General features: G+C 58.5%; 1 protein-coding gene across 1 annotated transcript; it reads right to left on the reverse strand.

The window, feature by feature from the left end:
- Positions 1-327: 327 nt before the first annotated feature.
- FBXL18 (F-box and leucine rich repeat protein 18) lies at positions 328-23,235 on the reverse strand. Its single transcript, XM_068969411.1, has 5 exons — positions 23,218-23,235; positions 17,405-17,620; positions 11,411-12,948; positions 8,293-8,511; positions 328-484 (listed from the first exon to the last, which is right to left on the reverse strand). Exons 1-5 carry the CDS (start codon positions 23,233-23,235, stop codon positions 328-330), a joined length of 2,148 nt encoding a protein of 715 aa, XP_068825512.1.
- Between the last annotated feature and the right edge of the window lie 1,034 nt (positions 23,236-24,269).

The raw sequence follows: 24,269 nt of genomic DNA on the forward strand, positions 1-24,269 counted from the left end.
AGAGCCTGGAGGCCGCCGACCAGCAGCACGGAGTCAAGGGACACTCCTGGGCAGGGGCACTGGGGCCACGCGGGGCTCTGGGGACCTGGCTCCAGCGAGTCCGCACCACGGGAGGCACCGCAGCCGGGCCCCCAGGTCACGGGCCAGCCACCCTCGCCTCCCTCCTCCCCATCTCAGCCAAAGGGCGCTGAGGCGGAGTCCTCACAAGGAAGCGCTCAGGGGCCGGGCGGGTGCCGGGAAGTGGCTCCCTTCCCCCGGGACCCCGGGGGAGCAGGCCTGGGCGCGGGCAGGGGTAGCAGCCGTGGCTGAGGGGGGGCCACGCGCCCGTCACCACCACAGGTTGGGGGGCTCCTCGGCCACTCTGCTTTTAAACAAGGTGACCTCATCCAGGTGCACCATGGGTACGTCCCGGATCACATCGGTCAGGCCCTCGTGGAGCAGGGGGAAGACGACGACGTTCAGCGCCGGCCGCTCCGCCTGGAAACTGAACCAGAGGCAAGCCGTTAGCGGGCCGCGCGCAGACAGGCCATGTCCCCACGGGGCGGCGGCGGGGTGGGGGGTGTCCCTGAAGGTGACACCAGGGAGCCGCAGCACTGAGGTCGCACAGGCAGGACTCGGCGGGGGCCAGGCAGCCAGCCCCGTGCACACACAGATCACCCAGAAGGACACTGACTCCCAAGTCAGGTGACGCCGTCACTCTGCTGGGAGGACTCACCCCGGCGCCTGCCGTTAGCCCCGACCTCTGCCAGCACGTCAGACCAGCCTTCCACCTCGCGCACCCTCAGGCGCCAGGCTCCACCCCGTGGAGGGGGGGACAGTTTACAAGGAGCATCTGCTGGGCCAGGCACGGCGCTGGAGCTGACAAGATGTCACTTCACTACAGGTCACCTCCCCGCAGCCCCTGGCCAGCGAGGTGACCACCCCCTTCCCACCCGGAAGCCAAGGTGCCTCTGGTCATGGGAGGAACTTCCATCCCATGTTATCATGAAGGGCGAGGGGCAAGAAGGTGGCCACACGATTTGCCAAAGCTAAAGCCAGGCCAACCCCCAGCCCATGCCTGCTGCAAGGAATGAGGAAACCGCGGCCCCAGCCTCCCTCGATTCCCCCAGCCAAGCCCTGCCCCCCAGCAGTACTGCACCGGATTCACGGCATGTGCAAACTGAACGCCAGAAAGGCATTCATAAAACCTGATGTTGTGGCAATAAAGACGCCGAGGAAGTGCCTCCTGGTTCTGAGCATCGCGTTCTGCTCCTGGCGGGAGCGTCTGTGACCATGAGCCTCATGGGCAAGTCCTCACCTGCAAGCCTGCTGTGCGATCCACTTGACTTGAAACAAAATACTCTCAGGTGTGGGACGTGCGTACACGACGCCTGCCTGCCCACCTGCCTCCCTGAGGCTCTTATGGAGCCGCCGTCAAGATGCCAAAGGGGATTAACTTCTCACCGGAGCCCGGAATGCAGCTGCCCCTTCCGAGCAGCCCTGACCTAAGACTCCTGCCCCAAGTAAACTGACATCCTTCCCAAGGCGTTCTCTGGGGTCAGCACCCAGGTCGGCCCTGACCTTGACAGAGCAGGGGCTGGCGGGGGTGCTCAGCTGCCCTCATACCTCTGAAAGGCACCTCCCAGACCAAGGGGCCCACATGCCCTCCCAGCTGGAGTCTCACCGTCCCCACGCAGCGAGAAGCCTGGACAAAACACGGACGAGGGGCAAGAGCAGGCAGAGCCAGCGCTCCTCCGAGGGTGGGGCTGGGGCTCCCTCTCCCTTCCCGGGGCGAGGAGACAGGCTCTTGGTGGGGCTCGTGTGGAGGGCCATCGATCCACGGGCTTTGCGGGGTTACATGCACATGGGTTGCAATGTTTGTGTGTACAGTTCAAGTGTGGCTTGAGACTGGAGTAATCGATACAAGCAAAGAAAATTAAATTCCTTGCTGTCCCCCATGTTCAGAATGAGACGGATGAGCCACAGCAGAGGAGGCTGCCTCTGAGGGCCGCTCCCCCGACCAGGGCGAATCGCACCACGAGACGAAAAGACCCATGGCTGCATGCAGCCTCAGGTTGCAAGGACAAAAGCCAGGCCTGCCAGGCTGATGGGCTCACCTCCAGGCATGGTGCGCGTGTCCTCCCGGGCAACCCACCGGGGCACCGGCCCCCCATGCCCGGCTCCGCCCTCAGCAACCCTCACACCATCCTGGGCAGCAGAGGCGGGGAAGCCCCTACCTCCCCTCACACAGCTAGCCTGGATCTCATCTAGGGTAGAAAGAGGCAGGATGTCTGGAGCCCGCACTCAGTCCACACACACTCTGAACCTGGCATCTGTGAGCTCGGCCACCTCGCCCCCACAAGGGACAACAAAAGCTCTAGATGGCGAGAGGAAAAGCCGCCCTGGATGCCGTCCCTCCCGGGGGGCCCAAGGGCACCAACAAGATACAGAGCTTCAGAAGGTTCAACTAGACTGACTCTCTGCCACTCGCAGCGGCCGGAAGGGAGGAGCCACGCCGAAGAAAACTTTCTACACACACACCAGGGGATTTCCAAGGGGCGTCTGGGTACTTGAGAAGCTCAGCTGCCCCAAATGCCTTCTCCAAGCCTCCAGGGAGCAGACAAGATTTTGCTTGTCTTAAAACCATTGTTGTGTTCAGAGAGAAAACATGCCAAAGTGTAAGGTGAGCGCAGGGGCCCCAGCCCCCGGCAGCTCTGCCAGCCCCTCCCGCGGCACCAACGCACCCTCTCCAGCTGTGCTGAGTGCGTTCCTCCTGGACACGGCCTGGCTGATGTCTCAGGACGCAGACAACGTGAGTCGGGTTTGGTGAATTTCCTTCAGTCCTTGGGGCTGTGTCCAACCTGCACCCAAAGCAATAAAGCACCCAGGCCGGGGACCACCTCCTCCATGGTTCCGTCCCGGCCAGCGGGCCACTTCCCCAGGGGACACGGTTTAAGGACCCCTTCCCATGACCATATTGGTAAGCCTCGTTTCACATAGTTGAGTTGTTTCCTCAGGATAAATTCCAGAAACAGGGCCATTGGGTCCGAGGGCACAAACACGTTGACATGTCAAAAGACGGGCCCATGGAGGACTCGGACGCCACAGCAAAGAGCCAAGGGGACGTGGCCGCAGAGCGATCGGGGGCGGGGGGACAAGGAGGGGCGGCCCACGGCGCATCTGCCTGTGGCTGACATCACGGGGCGGCTATCCGGGAGGCTGAGCCCCAAGCTCGCGACCGACACAGGACTCGACAGGGCAGCCACAGCCCTGGGACCTCAGGCCCAGCCACGGCCCAGCGGACGGAGAGGGGCATTCTGAGCAGGCAGCTCTGAGCCCGAGGTCCGCGAGTGCACGAGGGGGCCCCAGGGACCTCGGTCTCCATGCTTGGGCCTGCAGGTACCTCGGAGCTGGAAGGGCTCCGGGAGGGTCTGGGTGAGGCCTCGGGCTGGCAGCAGCGCTGGCTTGCTTCTTGGCCTGAGAAACTAGAAAAGAAATGAAAGTTGGCAGCCTCGGCCCCCCCGCCCCACCCAGATAAAAGTGTTATAGAAAAGCCAAAATCATAAGACCTTTTATAAAAGCTACTCTCACTGTAACAGGGATTTTCAAGAAGCAAGGAGGTGGGCGGTGGCCAAGAGTAAAACAGTTACTAAAGCTTCCCAGAACTCAAGACGCGCTCCAGGCGGGTGTGTGGGGCGTGCCCTCCGAGCTCCCCGCCAAGCCTGCAGGGACCCCCCAGGGCCCCTTGGGGCAGCCTGGATCCGCCTTCGTGCAGAGGAGCAGGCAGGGAGAAACCCTCCCTGTCAGGGCTCACAGGTCCCCCACCCACGTGGAGGAACAGGACTGTAAACCCCATGGGCTTAGGCCCCTGGAGCTGTAACTCGATGTGAGGCTCTTTCACCAGCAAGGCCTGAGGGAGGGGGGCTGGGGTGAACCGGAACACAGAGCAGCTGGTTTGGGGTGTCCCTGGGGCATCGCCCCTTCCCCCCAAGAAAGACACCTCCAGGACCAACACCACAGACTTCTCATAGCCTTCAAGAAACATCTCCGAGAGGCGCCAGAGAGAAACAGGGTACGCCCCTGCTTTTGAGACACACTGGAAGCTTCCCCGTGGTGACCCCAAGTCTCTTATAGGCTGCGTTTCATTACACTGGCCGGATGTGTCATAATTTACTTCCCAGCCCTCCTACAAATGGGGGGCTTCCCACGTGGCTCAGTTGTAAGGAGTCCACCTGCAATGCAGGAGACGTGTGTTCAACCCCTGGGTCGGGAAGATCCCCTGGGGAAGGAAAACGGCAACCCACTCCAGGGTTCCTGCCTGGAAATCCCATGGACAGAGAAGCTGGAGGGCCACAGTCCATGGAGTCGCAAATGAGTCAAGCATGAATGACGGACTAAACAGCAAGTCCTACTGATGCGCTCTTGGGTTGTGTTCCGTCTTCTGTAAAAACAAACAGCACTGCCGCCACCAGGAAGAGCTCGGTGTAAATCCTGCCTCAGGCCCAGCTGCGGGACGGGAGCCTGGAGCTTGGCTGGGTCAAGGCTGTGAGTTCAGCCTCCACAGAGCTGGCCCACCCGCCTCCGGTGACAGGTGGTCCCCTCCCTCCACTAACATGAGTGCGCTTTGCCTGAAGGGGTGGAAAGGGTTGCACCAACGTGCTCCAGGGGCCGTGTGGCCCCGTGTGACCAGCACCCACATGAGACTGCAGCCACCCCCCTCCAGGAGGTTACCACCACCTGTACCAGAGCGGACCATGGCCTGCCCCGCACTTTCCAGAAGCAGGGCTCTTCGGGCCTTTCTCACAGGGGAGGCTGGGTCCTTTCTCTGTCCCGCGCCCTCGGCCGTCTGTCTGGTGTGAAGGTTGTGTTGGGCCCGTCCCCTCGGCTGTGCAGGCAGGAGGCCAGGACACTCAGGTCTCTGCCTGTAACAGGGCCGGCAGGTCACGTTCCATACATGATTTTCTGTTTTGTTTTGCCTTATTTTGTTGTTTTGGCTGTACCGGGTGGTTTGTGGGATCTTGGTGCCCCGAAGAGGGATGGAACCCCAGCCACGGCAGGGAAAGCCTGGAATAGTAACCGCTGGACCTCAGAGGCATGCAGGTGAGCAGGCAGGTGCTTCAGTCATCCTCTGAGCTTGAGGCAGGGAACTGCATGAGAAAAGGTGGCGACAAGCCCCTCCTGGTCATGATTCCGGGTGGAACGTGTCCTGCTGTGATGTCTGAAGCCGGCGCCATCACCCTGAGCCAAGGCACCACCTGCTGGGCGCCTCGCAGAAGCGCAGCTGGGACCCCATGCCCCGCAGTAGAGGCTTTGTGGGAACACAGACGCGTCCTTCCAGCGCGGGTCCCGCTACACCTCCACCGCCTCTCAGAGCCTCGGTCTCCCCACTTGTGCTGGGGCTCGGGGCGCACAGCTCACAGGGCTCTGGGGCGGTGGGAACCACAGAGGCAGGACATGGCAGGAGGAGCCCACAGGGGGGCCACGCTCCAGCACGCACAGGGCTCCGGGCACCTCAGCCGCTCAGCGGGTCTGCGCCACAGCCCCAGCCTGTGGCCAGGAAGTCTACCCAGCCAACGTCGACCTCAGGCCCGGACACCGAGGGCAGAGACACAATGGTGAGTGGGGAGTGCCCCCCCACAACACCCGGCTGTTCTCCAGGCTCCCAGGTGCAGGCTGAGAGAAGAGGGCGTCACGAGTGCAGAGTCAGCTGTGAAGGCCAGGCCAGAGCCACCACAACGTCCTGTGACGGACAGCAAACGGCATTAAAAGGGAATGTGTGCAGATTTAACAACACACAGAGACTCCCCTGATGGAGCGTTAACTCAACAAAATCAGCACAAAACCACACAACTCCATCCTAGAACTGCTGGCCACTCTGGCTGGGGGAGCCAAGGGGAGCTTCCACTTGAAAACAGCTTGGTCCACAGTCTCAGTTTTTAGAAAGATCGTGAACATCAGGGAGGAGAAAACTCTTGCTAGGATTTCTCCTGAGAAAGGCGACAGCAAACTGCAAGGACCGGCGACCCCACAAGGACCGTGTGGTGGGGCGGCCTGAGCCCTGTGACTCCGGAGACCTCCTGGCTGATGGCGCGTCTGTAACCCTGTGCCCAGCCTGGCCTCCTCCGTCACGTTTCCCCATCCGCGGGACATGGAGATCTGGGAGAGGGGGGCTGGGACCCCCGGGCCACACTCGACGGCTGCCAGGGGCACTGCCATGGCACCACGTTCCCTCTCCAGGGGGCCTAAGCGCTTCATGCCCCTGGGGACCCGCTCGGGGTGGACTCCCCTCCCCGGGAAGGCTGCTCCAAGTCCACACTCCAGTCTTGGGGGCTGATATACGTTCCTGCTGGACCGGTTGTCAAACTCCAGGACCCGCTAGGGAAGGACACGGCCTGGTGCACACCTTCTGCAAAGGCCCGGATGGGCAAGGGGGACACACAGACCCACAAGGATGCAGAATCTTGTGAGCTTTCCACCCTTGCCTACAGCCCCTCAAACACCTGCTGCTTCTAAATCTGAACGAAGTGCAGAGACATGGAAGGCTGGAGATTGAGATGTCTGCACAGCCCACAGAAGCAAAAGCGGGACACGGCTCCCTTTGTGAGCGTGCTCAGTCCCGCTAACTGCACACCGTGAAACAGTCAAAGCCGTAAACTTCAGGTTACGCGTATTTACAGATCTTTTAAAAATACCATCTTCTCTGGGTTGGAAAGATCCCCTGGAGGAAGGCATGGAACCCACTCCAGTATTCTTGCCTGGAGAACCCTATGGACAGAGGAGCCTGGCAGGCTATAGTCCCTAGGGTCACACACAGTCGGACACGACTCAAGTGACTTAGCACACTTACTGAAAAAAGAAAACTCTTTAGCATCGGGAAGGGCTTCACCAGGCCTGGTTGGCAGGCGCACAGCCACCACAGGCAACTGCAGTCAACCTCTCTTGAGACTTAGATGCCACCCCCAACCCTGACTTCCCCAGTGTGCGCTGGAAGGCTTAGAAACCCCAAAAGGATCTCTGCACCTGACATAGTTGGCCCTCGCAGAGGACTCCAGGGACCAGGAGAACTTCTGGAGTGCCACAGAGAGCTTCCGGAGCACATAGGTGAGAGGTCACAGGATTTGGAGTGTCCCACCGGAGTGGACCCTGCAGACATCGCTTAACTGCTTCCCTACAAATTGCAGGCAAAGCCAAGTTCACCATTTCCTGCTAGACCGACAGCACACACACACTTGGCCAAAGGCAGCTGCCATGTGCCCAGGTTAACACCCACGGCAGCAGCATTTACAGGAGTCTCTGAACTTTCTGCACACGCAGGGGTCAGGTTCACGTCTGGCAGGTGCCCCAGAGATTCCCTGCAGCTGTCATTCAAAGCCCACGGAGCTGAGTTTTATACACCAACCAAAAGGCTTTGCTGCCTGCGTTCTCGGACCGGGGGCCAGGACAAGTGGCAGGTTTAAGAGGAAGCTTAGGGCATAGGAGGGTCAGTAGGGGAGGTTGTTGGACCCACAGCCGTAACCTGAATCCACAGTGAACACGGATGGCAGGGAAAGCCAGTAGCAGAGAGGTGGGCCCACAACAGGCGATGGCACGGCAGCTGCACTGTGGGCTCACTGGCCCCAAGCACTGCCCCTCCCTGAAAGAGCCCCGCAGTAGGGCCCACCAGGAATGAGGGGATCGACCACCAACGAGGAGCGGCGACCCGGCAACGGGCACGGAAACGATGCTCCCCGGAAACACCACGTGGACTCACGGTGCGAGGACGCGCTCGCCCAGGAGCCCCGGGAGAGGCTGGCGGCGTCTCACATGGGCGAGGCTGTGGGCCAGGGGCTCTGCCACCCACAGGGGAGCTTAGGCTTGGGATGGCCATGCAGGACAGCACACAGCCAGGCCACTCCTGGACGCGCCCATCACTTCTAGGAAACTGCACACTGGGGAGCGGGGTTGGGAGGGCGGGAAGAGCACCAGTCAGCCAACAGCACGGGGACAGAGCCAGGCCTCTGCGGCTCGAGGTGGAGGCTCCCAGGAAAGAAGAGGGCAGAGGCCCTCGTGTGAGGCAGGGCTGGAAGCAGCCTCCCCAGGCAACCAGCTGGCCCAGAGCTCTCCAGAAGACAGCCCATCAGGCACGATAGGGGCTCTGAAGCGAACCCGTGCAGAAAAACGACGAGGGGGAAACACCCGGAGCCTAAGGCTGCAGGGTGACGGTGGCACCGTGTGGGTTCCGGGCTCTTCTCAGCTGTCCCCCGGGGAACTCCTGAGAAGCCGGAGGACGAGGAGGAGGAGAGGCCTGCTGCCTGCGAGGGCCCGCGCACTCACCTGCGGAGGAGGGCCTGCTGCAGGCTGCGGCAGGTGCTGAGCGATTCGCCGGTGAACAGGTGGCATACCACCACGCGCAGGCAGCGCGCCATGAAGGCCAGCACGGCCTCGGGCTGCAGCGTCCCGCTGCGCGACACCAGGCAGAGGCGCTGCAGCGCGGAGCACTGGCTCAGCGCCTGGAAGAACTGGGCGTTGGCGCTGAAGTAGGGCTGCTCCAACCTGCGGGGAGACAGGACACGCGGCGTGAGACGGCGGGCGATGGATGTGTGTGGAGTGGGGCTCCTGTCCGGGGGCCCACAGGCCCAGCAGGCCCGCTCTGTGGGCTGCACTGCCTTCTCAGAGTGCCTGAGAGCCGGGAGGATGGGGAGGGGCGCGGGGGCCGGCTGCACCAGGCACCCGGAAGACGTGCTGCAGCCCCACCCCTCAGGACCTGCGTGGGCTGTGGGGCAGAGGGCCCTTGTTTGGAAGCAGGGTCTTTGCAGACACAAATGACTTACGATGAGGCTCGCAGGACTAGGGCAGGAGCTGGTCCGATGGCCGGCCCCTCAGAGGCCAGGAGACAGCACACGGAGGTGCTCTGTGGCAGCTGGGGTGCACTGCAGGGACGTGCCCACGGCCCCAAGAATGCTCACACCGCCCGCAGCCGCCAGAGGCCGAAGGGCAGGCCTGGCACAGGCTCCCACCCACCTTGACCTGGGGCTTCCGGCCTCCTGACTGTGAGAGGATGACCCTTTGTCTTAGGTGACCCAGGTGGTGGTCGTTTGTCAGGGCAGCCCCAGGACACGGACAGAAGCCCGGGGCAGGGAGCTGGGGCACAAGCAGAGCTTAAGATCGTTTCCTGGTAAATCACACAGGAAGACCTAGACGGCCTCACAGACAGACGTCAGCATGGATCCAGTCCACCTGAAAGCTTCCCACAAGGAAAACTGTTAATGAGGGTCATCCCTGGGGATCAGCACCAGGCCCCAGCGGTACTTCTCAGACATGCTTGGCTGTCACCTGAGCTTTGACAACCCGCTGACTGTTGGGGGAGTCCACGGTCACCTGGCCCGAGCCACTTCAAGGCTGGCGACACAAGAGGGAAAGGCCGGCCAGAGACGTCCGCCCAGCACGGGCAGAGGGTGCACAGGCGCTGCGGCAGGCGAGGAGGAGGGCTTCACGGGGTGATGGAGATTCGGGCACATCTATAGGAAACCGCAGCTCAGGGAGCTACGTCTGACCCCTATGACCGACCAGGAGAACATTTTAAAGGGTGCCGAGTGGGCACCAGGCAAGGCTCCCTCTCAACCAGCCACCCAGGCCTCTGATGGCCTTTGTGCGGGCCGTTGTGGGCCCTCACCCTCCCTGTTAGCACGAGGGCTGGGAGGAAGGCACAGGACAGCCCTCGGCCAGACCGTGCCTGCACTGTGGGGACACCGCCACACCTGGGGTGACACAATCCTGAGCCCTCTGGGTCCAGCCGCCCCCACCGCCAAGGCCCAGGCACTGCACAAACCACCCCCTGGGACAGACGCAGACACTCTCGGTGAGCCTGGGAGGCTGGCAAGGCCTCCATCAACATGTGAGACCCACAGGGAACCCCGAAAGGCCCGTCTTGCCCAGTAAACTGAGAGTGACTTCCTGGGCAGCCCCAGAGAAGCTGGTCTGCAGCCGGGGGCTCTCGCCATCAAAGGAGAGGCTTCCAGGACAAGCAGCAAGAACCCCTGAGCCCGCTCCCCTCAGAGGCAGTGGGTCTCTGCTGGGAGCAGAAAGCCTCCAGGCGTCAGGAGAGCCTGAGTGCTCTGAATGCAGCGACGCCCTGGGCGAGGCAGACATGGGGAAGGGGCTGTCTTCCCCCTCCCCTAACGAGAGCCTGAGGGCCCGCACTCAGCCTCCTGATGCCCAGGGACACAGACAAGGCACAGGATGGGGAAGGGATTTTAAAACCAGGTCTGAGGTGACGGGATGTCTGTTCAGAGCCATCCCAAACGGGAGCCACCAGGCCCTGAAATGAAACGCAGCAGGGAGCTGGGGGCTTTAATCACATCTAGGTAGAAGTCCTAAGCTCCTAAAACCATGGGGAACAGGGGTCCCTCTGCCCGTGATTCTGAAAGACCTCACGTTCTCTCTGGGTCCGGCAGGAAGGAAGCCCCCTGGGGCAGGGGAGACAAGCCCTGACCCAGCACTGCTGGGCTGCAGTCACCCCCCAGCCCAGCCCCGGCCACCTGCGGGACGGCCATGCCGCCAGCCCATGACGGACACGCTGCGGCGCCGCGGTCACTAGGTGGCGACGTGGGGCCTCGCTTCCCACTGGGGATCTCGCTGCTCAAGCAGCAGAGAGGACAGTGCGCAGGCCACACAGACTTCTCAACGCTTTTCTCTTTCCTTAATGTGCCCGCCACCCCCAGGTCCGTCCCCAAAGACGCCCGTCACAGGTGTTCACAGCAGGGGTGGTGGGCGTGGGGAGCCCATCCACTTCACCTGTGGGCGGCCAGCACTGGAGGGCCAGCCAAGCTCAGTGCGAGTGACCAGCAGCGTCTGCGGCCAGGCACCAGGGCAGAGGAGGAGGAAGGGGCACTTGCCATGACTGGCTGTGCCCTGGGGCGATGTGTGGGCACCCCGCCCGTCGTCCCTCACCCTTCCGCCCAGTAAGGATCTGGCCTCCACAGCTTGCTCCGTGAGGCTCTGTGGGCACAGGCAGGGGCTCAGACTCCCCCCACTGTCTGCCCACCTCTTGGGCCCCTCTCTGACCAGCGCCTGAGCCTCTGGGACACAGGCATTCAAACAGCCAATGACAAGGGCGATGTCCCAACCTCCCACTGTCTGCCCACCTCTTGGGCCCCTCTCTGACCAGCGCCTGAGCCTCTGGGACACAGGCATTCAAACAGCCAATGACAAGGGCGATGTCCCAACCTGGGCTCAGGAGCCCACGCCTACACACCCCCCACTACACACTGTCAGACCCTGGTCAAGCCCCCGGCCCTCGAGACTCTCAGGCCTGTGCCCTCCGTCTCAGCAGGCACGCGGCAGGAATGCAAACGCTCGCCGAACTCAAGGCTGCACTCCACACTCCCCTCTGTGCCCTGGAGGCCGCGGAAGGGCCCACAGGGGCTGCGGAGGGGCGGCCGGGCCCCCTCACCTGAGGTCCTTCAGCCGCTTGCAGTGCTTCAGCATGTCCGAGAGGCCAGACATGTAGACCACCTTGCCCATCAAGCCCAGGTGGGCCAGCGAGAGCGACTGGAGCTGCTGGCACTGCAGGCCGATGCTCACCAGCCCCGAGCCCGTCAGGATGCTGGGCAGCTGGGCCAGCGTCAGGTGCCTCAGGAAGGCCAGCTGGCCGATGGCAGCCACCTCCGCGTCCCCAACGCTCTGCGCCCGGCTGCAGGGGGGCAGGGAGTTGCGGATGGCAGGCTCATTGCGCGGCATGGCGGACGAGAAGTTGGAGCCGATCAGCTCGAGGCGGTCCAGAAAGGGCACGTTCTTCAGCAACGACCAGAACACCGAGGACGGCTGGGGGCCTGCCGGCCCAGGGAAGGGGACGGATGGCACGCCGATGCGGACCTTCTTGCCGAAGCCGCGGGGCACCGCACGCATGGCGGGCGGGACAGGCGCGCGGTCGGCCCGTGGTGGGGAGTCGGCCACGGCGCAGACGGGCAGCGACAGGGAGCGCAGGCGGGGCAGCCGAGCCAGCAGCTGGCACAGGTGCTGGCCGGGGCCCTCGGGGCTGTGGTGGTGGGCGGCTGAGAGGTTGAGGTGCCGTAGGTTGGGGCAGGCCGCCACCAGCGCCTCTAGGATGGCGGGGTCGATGTCGTCCTCTGCCTTGCGGAGCAGGCAGTCAGGCGCCAGGCAGTGCGCGCAGCCGCTGAGATTCAGGCCTGCCAGGCTCCGCAGGTCCCTGCCGCCGTCGATGACGCGCTGCAGGAGGTGGCCGCCGGACAGTGCACAGCGGCTGAAGCTGAAGTAGAAGGGGCTGCTGAACTTCATGTGCTGCAGGAGGGCCGAGCCGTTGAGCCAGGACTTGGGCAGCTGCAGGGCGTCCAGCGCCACGTTGCGGGCCATGGACTCCAGCAGGTTCCGGGTGGCCCCACTCTCGGCAAAGCTGCCGGGCACGGAGATGAGGAAGGCGTGGAGGTTCTCGGGCGTGCGGTCGCTGAGCACGGCCAGGTAGAGGCGTACCACCTCCTGGTTGATGTAGCCGGGGGCCAGGCGGGCGTAGAAGACGCGCAGGTGCTGGTAGTGCGGCACGTTGCTCTGGCCCACCATGAGCTGGCCCGAGAGCACGGCGCCCTCCCGCGTGCGGTCCAGGATCTCGAAATACAGCAGCAGCTTCTCGAGGCTGGTGCAGCAGGGCACCACGCCATACGAGGGCGTGTACAGCGTCTGCTTGAGCTCCCGCACGCGGCTCAGCGTCGCCTTGCATTCGCCGCTCAGCTGGCTGGCGTCGAAGCCGGGGCTCACGTCGATGGCCAGGGAGCGCAGGTGTGGCAGGGCCGACAGCACCTTGGAGAGGCGCAGGGAGGTCAGGGGGCAGCCCGACAGGTTGACGCGCACCAGGCCGCGGCAGCGCGCCACGTGCTCCACCGTGGCGCCCGACAGCCAGTAGCAGCCAGCCATGCTGAGCTGCTGCACGTCCCGGCCGATCTCCTTCACCAGCCGCTTCACCTTGTCCTCGCTGGCCTGCGGACGGCGGGGAGAGGGGGACAGAGCTGCTGAAGGCACCAGCATCGCCTCCACCCTCGCCCCCCCCAGCACGCACCCTCTCCCCTGCGACCGTCAGGGAGCCGCCTCGTTCCTCCCCACACACTCACCTCCCGCCAGCAGTCAGAGCCCCAGCCAGGCGGGAGGCGAAAGTGGGGCAGCCCCTGGGGAGATGTCTGGTGGATCCCCTGAAAAGCCAGAGTCACCCCGTGACCCACAAGTCCACGGTCAGGTGTGCACACGAGAGGACTGAAAGCAGGGGCTTGGACCGACGCCAGCAGACCCTGGCTCACGGCAGCACCGTTCACGAGAATCGAAAAAATGGCCACAACCCAAGCTGTCCATTGACTGCTGAGCAGATAAGGCAGTGGGGTCTGTCCACGCGGTGCGACTCTGCTCGGCGCAGGGAGGAATGAAGAAGCCGGGCTGCTGCGACAGCATGGGGCAAGCCCTGAGGGCGGGATGCTCCAGGAGGCCCGTCATAAAGGCCACCTTCTGTCTGATCCCACTGAGGTGAGAGACCCAGAAAAGGCAAGACCAGAGAGAGCGAGCTGAACAGAGGTCACCAGAGGCCTGGGAAAGGGGAATGGGGTTATTGCCTAATAGTTCCAATACTTCTGTTTAAGATGATTAAAAAGACTTTCAGAAAGAGTGAAGACGGTTGTGTAACCCTGTGAATGTACTTAGGGCTAACGGAATGGTATGCTTAAATGGTTAGGAAGGGAAGTTTCATGCTATGTGGGTTTCTTTCAGATCACACAGTAGAATCGTGCCCGGGAAGCAGGCTTTGGCTCTTGCTTTCTTTTCCATCACGTGCACGTTCACATGGCTACACGTCCCTCAAACACCTGGCCTGGACGCTCAGGGAGCCACAGTATACCCAGCCCACCCAGCGACCACCAAGGCCTTCAGACAACACGGCATCCAGCGTCTGTGTGTGTGAGGCTCGTGCGCACGACTGCGTCTCTACAGCGATGTCCATACCTGGAACCGCCCAGGTGACAGACACATTCTAAACACTCCAGATAAGGCCTTCCCTGGTGGTCCAGTAGCTGAGACCCCAGTGCAGGGAGCGACCCCTACTCAGGGAACTAAGGCTCTGCGTGCTGCATTGCGCGGCCAAAAAAAATAAATAAAAATTAAAATTTAAAAAACCTCCTCACACCTGTCAGAATGGCCATCATCAAGAAGACCAAAATACCAAGCACTGACCTAGATGCGGTAAAAAGGGAGCCCTTGGACTCCGTTAGTGGGAATGTACATTGATGCAACCACTAGGGAAAACAGCATGGAGGCGTCTCAAAAAATTAAAAATAGAACCACCAAATGATCTGGCAAGTCCACTTGTGGCTAATTACCCCAAGAAAGCAACAACACTAACTCGTAAAGGTCCTCTGCACCCCCAGGCTCACAGCAGTGTTACTGACAACAGCCGAGGCATGGCAACAACGTAAGCGTCCATCGGCAGACGGGCGGAAAAAGAAGGTGCGACTGAGACACACACAGTGTGGCATTCGTCTCATAAAAAAGAGAAGATGAAGAAAGCCTTGCCATCTGCATCAACACGGACGGCCCTTACGGGTGTTACCCTAAGTGAGCTAAGTAATTACACTAAGTGAACGAAGGAAGAGAAAGACAGGCACCATAAGGTCTCACTTATACGCGGAACTAAAAAAAAACTCATATGGTATAGGAATACAGTCAATAATGTTATAGTAACTTTCTATGGTGTGTAATCTATAAAAATATCAAATCATTATGTTGTACACCTGAAACTGATATAATAGTGTCAGTCAACTAGACGTCCATAAAAGAGAGGAAGTTTCAAAACCAAGCTCATAGATATAGCGAACAGATTGGTGATCTGGAGGGAGAGGATAATCAGAAGGCACAAACTTCCAGTTATAAACGAAGTCCTGGGGATGTGAGGCAGAGCACAGGGCTATAGCTGATGACCCACATTCTCATCCCAAAGGTGCAGACAGGCTGCACATGCGAGCGCTGCAAGAGAAGACCTTCAAAGTCCTCCTCACGAGAAAACAAGTTAGGCCTCCAACATCCGCTGGACCATGCAGAAAGCAAGGGCGTTCCAGAAAAGCATCCGTTTCTGCTTTATTGACTGTGCCAAAGCCTCTGACTATGTGGATCACAATAAACTGTGGAAAATTCTTCAAGAGATGGGAATACCAGACCACCTGACCTGCCTCTTGAGAAATCTGTATGCAGGTCAGGAAGCAACAGTTAGAACTGGACATGGAACAACAGACTGGTTCCAAATAGGAAAAGGAGTACGTCAAGGCTGTATATTGTCACCCTGCTTGTTTAACTTCTATGCAGAGTACATCATGAGAACTGCTGGACTGGAAGAAACACAAGCTGGACTCCAGATTGCCGGGAGAAATATCAATAACCTCAGATATGCAGATGACACCACCCTTATGGCAGAAAGTGAAGAGGAGATAAAAAGCCTCTTGATGAAAAGTGAGAGAGGAGAGCGAAAAAGTTGGCTTAAAGCTCAACATTCAGAAAACGAAGATCATGGCATCCAGTCCCATCACTTCATGGGAAATAGATGGGGAAAAAAGGGAAACAGTGTCAGACTTTATTTTGGGGGGCTCCAAAATCACTGCAGATGGTGACTGCAGCCATGAAATTAAAAGATGCTTACTCCTTGGAAGAAAAGTTATGACCAACCTAGATAGTATATTCAAAAGCAGAGACATTACTTTGCCAACAAAGGTCCACCTAGTCAAGGCTATGATTTTTCCTGCGGTCATGTATGGATGTGAGAGTTGGACTGTGAAGAAGGCTGAGCGCCGAAGAATTGATGCTTTTGTACTGTGGTGTTGGAGAAGACTCTTGAGAGTCCCTTGGACTGCAAGGAGATCCAACCAGTCCATTCTGAAGGAGATCAACCCTGGGATTTCTTTGGAAGGAATGATGCTAAAGCTGAAGCTCCAGTACTTTGGCCACCTCATGCGAAGAGTTGACTCATTGCAAAAGACTCTGATGCTGGGAGGGATTGGGGGCAGGAGGAGAAGGAGACGACCCAGGATGAGATGGCTGGATGGCATCACGGACTCGATGAACACGAGTCTGAGTGAACTCCGGGAGATGGTGATGGACAGGGAGGCCTGGCCTGCTGCGATTCATGGCATCGCAAAGAGTCGGACACGACTGAGCGACTGAACTGAGCTGAACTGAAGGTAACAACTGTTACTTCGACATGATCGTTCCCCAGTGCGCACAAACAGCAAACCATTACCATGTACACCTGAAAGTCATATAAAGTTAGATAAAAAGAACAAAGAAGACAGCAGGAGGAAATCTTCACGACCTCAGGTCTCACAAAGATTTTTTCAACAGAATACAAAAAGCAGGAGCTCAAAAATTCAACTGGACATCAGCAAAGTAAAAAACTTACACTCTTCAAAAGACCAGCCTCACCGATTCAATGGACATGCGTTTAAGCAAACTCCAGGAGATAGTGAAGGACAGGGAAGCCTGGTGTGCTGCAATCCATGCGATTCCAAAGAGGCAGGACACAACTTAGTGACAGAATAACAACAAAAATGAAACATTTACACTCCTCAAAAGACACTGCTCATAAACTGAAAGGGCAAGCCATAGACTGTGAGGAAACAGCCACAATACATCTGACCAAGGACTCGCACCGGAGCACACACTGAACTCCCAAACTCACTAAGAAACAGACAGACAATAGCGAGTGGGCAAGAGCCGTGTGCAGACTGCAGACACTTCTGAGACGATGCACAAATGGCCCTTGCACCTGACGAAAGGAGAAGTGCCAGCGTCCTTCATTGGGGAAACCAAGTGAAATCCTCAGTGAGATACCAGCTCCCGTGCATCAGAATGGCCACCACCAGAGAGACGAACAGCATCAAGCGCTGGTGAGGATGCGGGCAACCTGAACTCCCGGCTGCGGCCGCTGGGCCGAGGTGGCGCCTCTGACTGCGCTCAACTTCACAGGAGGGCCTTTCATGGGTCTGCAAACCCACTCCTGGGTAACTCTCAACCTGGAAATCGGTCTCCCTCCTAGCCTGGTGCCAGGACCTAAGACCCTCCCAGAACAACACCCACCTCACCTACACCCTGGCCCAGGTGGCTAACACCCATACTTTTAGGCCCCAGGCTTTTCACCTTGGAAAAGTCTTTCCCGCATGTGTTACAATATTGCCCTGGTTGTTTATGTTCTGGTTCTTTCGCTGCAAGGCAGGCAGGGCTCTCAGCTCCCCCACCAGGGACCAAACCCGCACCCACCCCTGCACTGGAAGGTGGAGTCCCGACCGCTGGATCACCGGAGAGTCCCTGGGCCCAGCTTTCGTCATCCCTGCAGGCACCCCAGGCCTCGGCAGGGTGCCTCGGTTGCCCCCACCTCTGCCCCCGCACCAGGCACCACCTCTGGGCCCCTCACCTCATAGTCCTTCTGCAGCAGCACCGTGTGGGTGAGGCTCTTGTCCAAGCACAGCGCTGCGAGCTTCCGGCAGGTGCGCCGGACGTTCAGAACCAGGTCCGTGCTGGGCACGTGGCTCAGGATGTGCAGGAGGATCTCGTCGGAGAAGCCCAGCAGGTGGGTGCTGTCTGCCACTGGGGCTGCCGCGGGGGGCGCGTCACTGTCATCGCACGTGTCCTGAAATTAAGGGGCACCAAATTTCCATGGGATCCCCAAAGGCGGCCCTCAGCCAAGGGAAGTCCTCACCGTGGTCCGTGGGGAGGAGCTGTTACCAAAACTCTTAACTACAGAGCGAGAGCCCCCGACATTCTCCAAAAGCCCCCTTTCCAATCCACACACCAGGATCTCTTCAAACATAACAGAGTCGAAGTGAAATTTCAATTTTTTTTTTTTTAGTTTAAGAGAGATTTTTCTTCCTACCGAAGTTCCTCAGCCAAGTCTGGCAGGTTTCCAACTCAACTCCCGACCATCAGCCGAGGCTGTCGTTGTGAAAGCTGCCGTTTCTCCTCCTTAGCCGAGTGTCAGGTCTTAAAACCCTTGGGCAGGTGAATTCCATCCAGAAATAATGACACCTGGTCTTCACCCCCCAGGATCACTGTGATAGGTTAAGGAGTTACTGTGTATCAGCTCCTTAGAACAGCGCCAGATGGGCACCTCTCAGCGTTGTTAAGGACGAGTAAAAGGAGAGAAGAAATGATGAAGACCTCATTTAAGCAGCACCAACCAGACCAATGCCATTTTAAAATCTTAAACATTCATAAAAAAACAACGGAGGCAGCGCAGCTTCTCTCCACTTCTGGTTAGAAACCCTTGTTGCTATTTCCAGTAAGATGTCCACACATCTTACCGTTTCATTTTCTTTTTGCAAACATCAACAAAAGATTTTCTGCCCAAATGTGGGCTTCCCATCTTATTGATCAGTGCCTTCTACAACCAAGAGGGAGAGGGACTAGGCCTCTGTTAGTGTAACAGAAAACCCCTGAATCAAGGCCACGGGAACTGGGATTCTCTAAGAGCCCACTGAGGGGGGTGGGAGAGAGGCATCCCTATATCTTTCCAACACTGCTGGAAGGGACCCTCTTGCCTCTAAACCGACCTGACGGGGGCGCCTCTGTGACATTCCCAGTGTAGTACCCAGAACTATTTCTACCGGCTTGCCCAGTGATTCCGTCTACCAGCACCTTCTCCAGCCTGCTTCTTCGCTGGTAATACTTGCCAAGGATGGAAGCGTCAAGGTTTGGAAAGCCGTGCTGCTGCCATGGCAACCGTTAAGTCCGGGAGGAAGGGCCCCTCTGCGCACCCCATGCAGGCACCAGGGGATTCCTGGGAGCTCTGACTGCGAGCCCCTCTGGCCTCTACATCAAGCCAAGCAAGCCCTCGCCAGGGCAGGAAACGTTTGCACGTCCAAGCTACCAGCACCGGCCCCTCCCACTTTCCCGGCCTCCTGAGAGGCGGCAGCCAGATTTGCCCTCTCTTCCCTCTTTCCTTCCTCCCACCTTTACCAGGGCAGCAGGCGGCTATCAGGCCCAAGTCCACAAGCTGCCCTGGGTCGCTGTATTCTGGGTCCAGTCTTTCGAACCATACATTACTTTCCTGAGAAATTTTCCAGGTCCAATTATCTGGGATCGCCCAGGCACATCTGTTAAAAATCAGATTCCCAGACCCCACCCTAGACCGAGGGACTCCGTCTCCCGAGAGCGAGAGCGGGTGGAACCAGCGGTGGTCATTATCAGACGAGCTCGGTGTGCCGGGCTTCTGGGGGACAAGAGGGAAGGGCTGGGCCTCAATTCCGCCGAGCAACTCGAGGCTAACCCCGTCTGACCTCCCCCCGCGGTTCGCAGATTTATCAAAGCAAAGTGAACACCGGGGGGAAACTCTCTCAGGAACGCCAACATCATATAATTTCCGCAGTTAGGCTCCCACCCAGAAATTACATTTAAAAAAACCCACAAAACACAACAAAGCAGGAGTTGAGCAGCGGTTTCCTCCGCCCAGTCCCAGCACACGCTGCGGGATCGCGTTCTCCACGTGCTGTGCCCCCAGGGCTGCCCCGAGGCCGGCGTCCCGCGCTCCACCCCAGGCAGGCACGGGCTTTCGGGGCGGCGGGCCTGTATGAGGAGCTCCGCAGGCAGCAAGGCAGATCGGTTCCCCCTGGTCTCCCGAAGGCCCATGCTGGGAGGAGGCCCAGTCCTGCAGGGTTTGCACCAGTAGAGTCTTCTCCCTGGAGCCGAGGCACCCCTCAGCCCCCAGGAAAGGCTCTGCGGAGGCAACAGGACACAGGCGGCCTCACCAGGAGGAAGGCAGGAGGCCTCTCGCTTCTTCATTCGCCAAATAAAAACGTGGGCCGCACAAGGCCCACATCCACGCACACCCAAATACACCCGTTCCCGCTTCCCTCTGCCTCTCCGGAGAATGTGTTCTCAGCGCGGGAAACTGAGGCAGTCCCATACTCCATCTTTTAAAAAAAGGTCCGGTAAGTAGTCCGAGGTCAAAGGGCAAGGATACGCAAGACAGGGCCTGATTGGCTGAGCCCGAGACCGCCCCACCCTCCACCAACGGAAGAGGGCCGCAGGGGCTTCCGGTAGGGTCCAGCCAGGGGCTTCCGGGGGTGTCCGGAAATCCCTGCTCAGGGCCAGGTGATCCTTATTAGGCACACTTGGAAACCAGCCGGCTAGCACCGGACGACACGCTGAAAACCATTTCAAAAGCGGGGGCTCAAAAAGTTTATTCGATAAACTGTGTTACGTTCTTTTTCAGAATGTGTAATATTTCACAATTTTTTTTAAAAGTTAAGCCAAATTAAGCTGAAACCTAGGTACTAGCCCCGTAAAAAAATCCCCTCCTAGGATGTTCACTGTCTGAGTGTTTATAGTCAGGCAGCCAACGAAATCGCAGGGTTCAGAGATCAACTGAGGAGGTGTCTGGGATGTGCTCTAAATAACCCAAGGGGCAAGGAGGGGGTGCGAGGGTCAGAGACGAACCAAGACCAGTCCTGTGCTAACTATTGAAGCTGGGCGATGAAGCACAGGGAACTCTACTCACCACTCTCTAATGACCTACATGGGAAAAGAGCCTGAAAGAGTGTGCATATACATATAGCTGATTCGCCTTGCTGTACACCTGATACTAAAACACGACAGTTTAAACCAACTACATTCCAAGAACTTTTTAGAAACTGGCCGATGAGTACATAGAGGGAAGTTCACTACAACATTCTTTTGCAAGTATGTGGAACTCTATGATGCTGTTTTTTAATCAAAGAAGCGACCTGAAAGGATGCTTCTCACGTTGCCTTCTTAAAATTTTATCTATTTATTTAGTATTAAACTCTCAGCTGCAGCGTGTGGGATCTTAATTCCTGACCCGGGCGCCCTGCCTTGGGAGCAGAGAGTCAGCCACTGGACCAGCCAGGCAAGCCCCACTGCCCTCTTTATAAGTCTTTGCTTCTCTAGTTGGCAATTTCCAGAATGGCCCCCAGTACCCAGCAGCCGGACCTCTAAGCCTTGGCAAGGCTGCTCCCTCCACTCAATGACGCCCACACCACAGAAGGGAAACTGCTACTCTGGAAACCTCAGCTCAAAGGATCCCTCCCCAGAAAGCCCTCCCAGCGCCCCAGACACACTTAACTCACCCTGCTGCTGCACCGCTGCCCCAGCCACTCTTCACCCACTCCGGCCTCATCAGGTGCGTTTTACTGCCTTGTTTCCTGGCTCCTCATTCAGCCAGGAACAGCTCATGAACAGGGACCACCTTTTAATGCCCAACGGAAAGAGGCACTGAACTGGGTGTCAGGGAACCACTGCTCCAGAATCTTTTGAAGAACTATTCAAAGTGCAGAGCCCAGCTCCTCAGAAGCACAGGAGGAGGACATCCGCATTTCAAACCCAGCAAAGACTCTCAAAATCAGACCTCCTCATTCTGGAATTAGACAGTGGGGATGGTGGCACAACCCTGTGAATACATTTTTTTAAATCACTGCATTATACACTTGAAAAGTGTCAGTTTTAAGGACTTTCCTGGCAGTCCAGTGGTTAGGACTCCATGTTTGCATTGCAGGGTGTGTAGGTTCAAACCCTGGTCGAGGCACTAAGATTTCACATGCCGTACAGAGCAGCCAAAAAGTAAAAAGACACATTTTAAAAGTATATAAATTTTATGATATGCACATTATATCTCAATCAGTAAGTCATAAGATCCACCCAGAGAAAGGGGCTTCCCTGGTAGCTCAGCTGGTAAAGAACCCACCTGCAACACGGGAGACCTGAGTTCAATCCCTGGGTTGGGAAGATCCTCTGGAGGAAAGCATGGCAACCCACTGCGCTATTGTTGCCTGAAGAATCCCCATGGACAGAGGAGCCAGGCGGGCCACAGTCCATGGGGTCGCAAAAAGTCGGACATGCCTGAGCGACTAAGCACAGCACAGAGAAAGGGACCTTATCTCCACATCCAGGACAGAACAAGACTCCCCTCTCTCTCCTCAAGCCAAGAGATGCTCACGATGTGACAGGAGGCTTCACTGGGCAGCTCCCCAACATGTACTTCAAGAAACAGAGGGGCCTTTGCACCAGGACCGCATAAGACCACAGCAGCAGATGCCCTCCACGCCTCGCCCCCACCCCGCCCCCACTCACTAAGCACATGCAACTAACCAGAATCTGCTAACACGGCCAGTCCACCCCCGGGGACTCTTCCTGGGGAGCTAGTACTCTCTGGCCCTTCAAGGCTACCCACCAGTGTGTGTGTGTGTGTGTGTGTGTGTGCTGTGGGGGGTGGCACACAGCCTCCCTCTCAACCTAGGGGCCACCTCTGACCCAAATTCACTTGAAGACCTGTCAGTAACCCTAGCCACCTTCCATTTACCCATGCCCCATCTACTCCAGTTAAGCAAGCCCGTAAGACTCAGGAAGTTCACTCACTGGTTGCTGGTCCCCGTCGAGAGCCACAAACACAGCTGCACACAAGTATACGCAAAAGTAGGAAGGAAGCAGCAAACGGGAAGGCCCTAGTCAGGGTCCAGACCCCCACCCCCTGGTCTACAGAGAAAATACCCTGCACATTACAGGAACTCGGCGGGATTCTCTGTCGGACCCAGACTGTGGAGCACTCAGAATTAAGTCATAAGGCCCCCAGGTGAAATGGTTTTTCCTCCACTACCCCCCACTCACCCCCAAGTCACACAACAAGCAGTCTCAGAGAAAAATGGGCTAGGCTGAAACTGAACATTCAGCGACAGAGGATGGGATGGGAAGTGGGCAGGGAGGAGGAACATCTCAGAGCTCCAAGGGTTGAGCCAAGGCCCGGGGCAGGGAGGGCCGGGGAGGCGCAGAGGAGCTGTAAACTCTGGGAAAGCAGGGAGCGGGGAGAGGTCTGCCCATCAGGATGAGGGACTCGGAAAGGGACGGAAAACCGAAGGGTGAGAGAGCTTACACCTTCAGATACAGGGTGAGGTCCTGCGGGACGGGACGGGTCACGGATGAGGCAACGGGTAAGGCCAGCGACGGGATGGGAAGGAGCCGGCGAGGCCAAGGCCAGGTCGGGATAGCAAGGACCAAGCCAGGCCGAAAGCCAGGGTCAGAGTGTGAACGACCGCCCGGGGCCGCGGTTGGGGGACCAGATGGGAAGCACAGAGCCAACCGAGGTGGGGACGGGCAGGATGGAGCGGGACAGGGAACGAAATGGAAAGGACGCAGGGGAACCGAAGTCGGGGTGGGGAGAACCGAGCGGGGCCAAAGCCGCCGGACAGGGAGGAGGGCGGAGAGAGGCGCCGGCCGTACCTCTCCAGAGCTGGCCATGTCGAGGGCGGGCCGAGCCGCTGCCTCCGGAGCCAGAGCTCCGAGGGCCTCCCGCCTGGCTGGCCAGGGATGCTCAAAGCCGGCGCGTCCGCAGCTCCACAGAGACCCGAGCAGGGGGCGGGGCCCTCTGCCACTTCCGGCGCCCGCCGACACGCACTTCCGCTCGCCCGCGGGCGGGTTCCATGTGGCCGCCATGTTGGATGCGGCACAGAGGAAAGGGCCCACTAGGGCGCGGGGTGAGCCCGCGAGGCCAGGCCTGCCCGCCCCTGCTCTCCGACCTCATCTCCAGCTCTTCTGCGCACTGGATTCCCCTTTGCAGCTGTGCGGGCCCCTCTTGCCGGTTGAGCACTCTCTTGCCTCTAGGCCTTTGCATTTGCTGTTCTTGGTGTCTGTAATGTTAAGAAACCACCTGTCAGAGAGTCAGAGAGCCAATCAACAGGCACACACACACACTCTCTCTCTCTCACAGAGAATAGAATTACCTCCTCTCCATCACACACACACACACTCTCCCCCTCCCTCAGAGAATTACCTCCTCCCCATCACACACACATACACACTCTCTCTCTCCCTCTCTCTCTGTCTCTCTCTCTCTCAGAGAACAGAATTACCTCCTCCCCATCCTCTGAACACACACCCAAACTTGCCCTTATCCTGCGCAATTTTTATCCATAAGTCTTCGAACCATCTGATCTACTGTGTCTTTTTTTTTTCTGTCCTCCCCCAATAAACTGTAGACACCCTGTACGTGGAGCACTCGCTGACATAGGCACTGAATAAACATTTTCTGGGTAAATTAATGTATAGATGATATGCTCTCACCCGTAACGTTTTGCATTTAAGAATCATTATCGGACTCCCATGGTGGTATGAGTGGATAAGAATCTGCCTGCAAATGAAGGGGGCACAGCTAAAACCTGGCTCCTGGCTCGGGAAAATCTCACATGTCGTGGAGCAGAGCAACAAAGCCTGTGTACCACAATTAGTGATACTGCTCCAGAGCCCGGGAGCTGAAACTACTGAGCCCACGCACT

The sequence above is a fragment of the Capricornis sumatraensis genome, chromosome 3 (genome assembly GCF_032405125.1).
Source record: "Capricornis sumatraensis isolate serow.1 chromosome 3, serow.2, whole genome shotgun sequence".
NCBI lineage: Eukaryota > Metazoa > Chordata > Mammalia > Artiodactyla > Bovidae > Capricornis > Capricornis sumatraensis.

What these genes read in the sequence shown, in the direction of transcription:
- FBXL18 (XM_068969411.1), bottom strand. An exon ending in TGCTGCAGAAGGACTATGAG is followed by an intron (nt 12,949 to 17,404) that starts GTGAGGGGCCCA and finishes CGCCGTCCGCAG; the next exon opens with GCCAGCGAGGACAAGGTGAA. An exon ending in CAGCAGGCCCTCCTCCGCAG is followed by an intron (nt 485 to 8,292) that starts GTGAGTGCGCGG and finishes CCTCTGGTTCAG; the next exon opens with TTTCCAGGCGGAGCGGCCGG.